At 30.5% G+C, this 4,650-nt stretch overlaps 1 protein-coding gene across 1 annotated transcript in view; it reads right to left on the bottom strand.

The window, feature by feature from the left end:
- Positions 1 to 3,078, bottom strand: part of LOC106678051 (phenoloxidase 1) — a 9,365-nt gene extending 6,287 nt beyond the window's left edge. Inside the window, exons 1-2 of the mRNA XM_024362541.2 lie at positions 3,003 to 3,078; positions 137 to 250 (exon numbers count right to left, since the gene is read on the bottom strand). Coding sequence (XP_024218309.1) covers positions 137 to 244 — 108 coding nt within the window. The 5' untranslated portion in view covers positions 245 to 250; positions 3,003 to 3,078. The remainder of the gene's footprint in view (positions 1 to 136; positions 251 to 3,002) is intronic.
- Between the last annotated feature and the right edge of the window lie 1,572 nt (positions 3,079 to 4,650).

Genomic DNA, 4,650 nt, shown 5'->3' with positions numbered 1-4,650 from the left:
GCTATCTTCTTTGCCTTTCCTTTCAGTCTGTCAAGAAAGGCTTTTCCCAAACGCTTGTAACGGTTAGCCTGCCGGTCATACATACATCAAGTAACTTCAAATTTAAAAAAAAGTGTATATATATATTTAAACTTACAACATATTCTTCAGGTATATCGAACACTTCATTTTGACCCTTAGGAACAAAGACAGGCTCTGTTATTCGTTCGAATAAATTCAGTAGATGTTTAGCTGTCACTGACATACTGCCCTGCAAAGGTACGGACAAAATTATCAAATTTATTTTTGTTCTAAAATCCTTAAAAAATTCAAATGGTTTCTTAAAATACTTTTAGTAGAACTTTAACAGCTCTTACAGACACCCGGACTAGATCTCCAGCCAGAGATGATGAATCATTATTAAGAATCAAAATATTGCTTTCTTATAGTAAATAGTATTATTTTTGCTTTAATTCTATGTACCACCATCAAATATGATATTTGAAAAGTTATTAAATTTGGCCACCTACAGTAGTCCGTACCTACGATATAGCCATCAGTAGTTCAATGAGTGCAGAGATAGCTGGAGGAGAAGGCTTGTACGGAAATCACTGCGAGGGATGAGCAGTACAGTCAATCCCAAGAAGACCGACTGTATTGTTTTCTCCTTCCAGAAGAATAAGTGCCCTCTATCTAATAAAGTCTATAGGGTAGCTGGGTGCGAGAATAGACCAGCAGGTAGCATAGTATGTCTGGGTGTCACCCTTCACAGACACATGACACTAGCTCGCCACTGTAATGAGAAGATCAAGCTGTTTAGGACCAAGTCTTACAGGCTTCTTCACCAGCTAACTTCTCCTAATCTTTTTCTTCGCCCAAATTAATGATTTACAAGAGTGTGCCCAGGCCAGACCTACTCTATGGAGCACCTTTGCTGACCAATATAGCACCAACAATAGCCAAGATACCCTTAACAGTTTCAGAGCGGTATACTCAGAAGTATCGTGAGACATACTTAACTCCAAAGAGCAAAGACGGACTATATACATACGACACTCGAACAACCGACTGTGATAGAATTCATCACAAGGAGGCATATCAAATTTTTTTGTAGCCTCCATTCCATTTTATTCAACAAAAATCTAAACTGTTCTCACAATTTTGATAATAAATATCTTCAAAGCTGCCAATCCAAACAAAACAATTAGTAACAATTTTTTTAATAGAGTATTAAAAAGTACCAAGTATAGTTGTTAGTTAACCGTGGATATATACATCTTTTCTTTTATTGTTAATTTTCTTAAATAATAAAAGACTTTTATTATAAAACATAGACTATACTCGTACATGTCTTTCATCACTATTGTATCTATAATGTTCGTTAGTTAGTTTTTATTCATTATGGTTGTTATTTTGTGTTTTGTTCTTAGCCCTGATGAACGCTTGAAATTCTGGCCGAAGCATTAGCACTAATTAACACGTTTTTACTTATTTGTGTTATTCATTGACCGCACTCCCTAACCATCTCCTCGTTCATGGCTTATTTTACGACGATAATTATCCTAAACTACTTTATGGTGCATAAGTTCGATAACTTTAAAATGAATGCAGATAAACATTTGTACGCCTATGATGTTTGCCCAAATAAGTTTACAAAATATTGATTTCTCGAAAACGCTTAGTTTTTGAAAAACTGTTATATGTATGGGTGTTTATTATTTAACAAATGGAAGTTAGTTAAATGGACTATAGAGTAGTTTATGATAATCATCTTTGTAGAAGTGAAAGGTTCCATGACATTGAGAAAAAAAAATTCACAAATTGTTAGTTTTTGGAAGTTTCGATTTTTTGGAAAAATAGTTAAGAATTACAAGACCTACAGATATGTATTAGTGATGAAATTGAAGGTAGTTAAATGTGCTATAAAGTTTCTTCGATTTTTGACAAAATATCACGAAACGTTGATTTCTCTTATTAAAAAAAATTGTTTTTTAAAGACCGAACCTCCGAAACTATCGAACAAAAAGAGCTCAATTAGGGTTCAAGTTTTACAAAAACTTATTTTATTAAAAAACAACCTGATAATTGTTAGTAAGCTTTGAAAATCTTTACTATTGAACGAAAATAAGAGATAATGTTGAATAAAATTTGCATAAGTCAATAGGTTTGCAATAGTTCAATATTGTCCTTTTTAAGAACATTTACTGCATCTTTTGTATAGTCCAAGTAAAAATTGAATAATTTTCTAACAGGAAACAACGAGAATTTTTCTTTAGATAACAATTATTTTTTTTATAAACTAAATTGGTCACCAGTTTTGAAAGCAATGTCTTGAAATTGCTGAAAAGGATCGTTTTGCAAAAAATAATATACACTTTGATAATTCAAAATTAAACCTTCCCGTAAGATGAATACTATTTGGTTTCAGATTCCAGGTCTATGAGGGTGCCACCAATTTTATCTAATTTTTATATGGTTCTACATCCAAAAAATATTCGTTCGATCCAATAAGCCCTCCAGAAACAAAAAAAAAGATTTAATTTTAATATTTTTTCTGACTTTACTTCATATTGATTTTAATGTTATTTTATAACAATAGATTTGTTTCTCTTTATAGATTAAGAACAAAATATTTTCGAATTATTTCGTATTGAATGTGCTTAATGTATAAAAATATATATAAATTAAACGCTGCTTCAAATAAATTTGAAAAAAAAAAAGGTTTTTTAGAAAAATCCAATCAAATCGTTTTTTAGATTACTTAGGGGCCCTTAAATACGGATTTTCATGTAAATAAAAAAATGTTTTATCTCACTGCTACTCTATTGAAATTAATTGGATTGACTAACACAGCAAAGTGGTTCAGGAAAAATATTTTGTTGATTGCTATGAAAATTTATGTTTAAATTTTTTTTATAGATGAACAAAGTTGAACTAATCTAATGAGCAGTCCTTATTTTACCATTACATATCCATTAATAAGATGAATATAAAATGTGAAATAATACCGTTAGAAATTATACCTTTCAGTTTATACTGCCTGTACAAGAAGAAGAGTAAAGTACAGTTATTGGTGAACTATTAAACAGAGAATGAAACTTACTTCAGAACTCGAGCTTATATACCTAAGTGAGGAAGTCTTGAAAACCACAACTGGAGGTTGTGTTTCTATCTCAAATTGACCGCATTGTTCAGCTACCAGCTATAGTTGATTGTTGAACGATATGCAAAATGGACGAATTTGATGTTACTGCTCTGAAACATCTAATTTTTGAATGGAGACTCACGTAAAGAGAATAATCTACCGATGATCCCATTTCGTTTAAATTTTTCAATGAAATTTCCAGATTTTCTACTTAAGGTATGTCATTATTCAACTAAATGTTAGTACGTGAATCCCATCAATTTCTAAAACTATTTGACTTTTCGAGTAATTGCAATACAACTTGATTGATAGAGAATGACTTTTTTAGTAATAATTCGTTAACTTTTAATTTAAAGATCCAATGTATACCTGAACTACTCTCTAACAGAAACTAGGTTTTAAAAAAAAAAATTACTGATACAATTAAATTAATTTATATTCACACAAAAATATAAAACCCTTATAAGGGCTCATATAAAGTAGGTCAACAATTTCTTTTTTTTGGAGGGGGGGGGAAGCAAATTATATTCGTTTTTAGCCTCGTTTGAAACCCAAATCTACTATATCAATCTTGATATAATAAATGATCCCCAAGATTCAATGCCGATACTACAAATTACTCTGCTTGCACACATATGTCGAGTGATGCCCATCCAAACGAAAATCAACTATATCAGCCTTGATATAATAAATGATCTTCAAGACTCAATGCTGATACTACAAATTCCTCATCTTGCATACATATGTCTATTATATCAGTCTTGATTAAAAATGAATTAAGAAATTAAAAATGAAATATATTTAAACTAGACTACATTAAAAACGACGTCAATTGTTGATAATTGCTCTGCATTCTATCCAAATCCAATGTACTAATTTGTTTAATTAGATCTGGTTTGTACCCGTTGGTCCAGTATACAATAGCCACAGTATACAATAGCCACTCCCAGATTTCATGTAGATTGATTAAGTTGTCTTGAAGGTATTTTTTATTTTTTTGATTTTCAAAAGAAATGAAAGGATGTTTTGAGCCAAACAATTTTATTTTCCGGAAGATTGCTGATTGACTGTGTGTGTATCAATAAATGGAATTTGGTCCGGGTGAGGTCAAATTAAACTCAAATAGTATTGTTATTTGAGCTAACGTTTCGCCCCACGTTGCAGGGCTTCGTCAGGGCTAAAAAAGATACAAGCACTTAACATAAGTACAAAAAAAATAATAATAAGTAGAAAATAACTAGGTTATACAATGAAACATAAAAATTAAATAAGAAAAATTAACGATTATAAACAATAAATGAAAACGGTAATAGTTACAGATAAAGAGAAGAAATATTAAAGAAAGTACATATTAAGAGATGATTCTAATCCCTTGTCATCTCTTAAATATTTCTTCTCTTTATCTGTTACTATTACCGTTTTCATTTATTTTTTATAACCTTTAATTTTTACTTTTCATTGTATACCCTTTTCTACTAATTTTTTTTTTGTATTAATGTTGAGTGTTTGTATCTTTTTTTGCCCTG

Source organism: Halyomorpha halys, unplaced genomic scaffold (assembly GCF_000696795.3).
Source record: "Halyomorpha halys isolate HHAL.00 unplaced genomic scaffold, Hhal_1.1 Scaffold120.1, whole genome shotgun sequence".
Lineage (NCBI taxonomy): Eukaryota > Metazoa > Arthropoda > Insecta > Hemiptera > Pentatomidae > Halyomorpha > Halyomorpha halys.
Note: the sequence above shows the minus strand (reverse complement) of the source record. Positions and strands in the feature narration are given on the sequence as shown.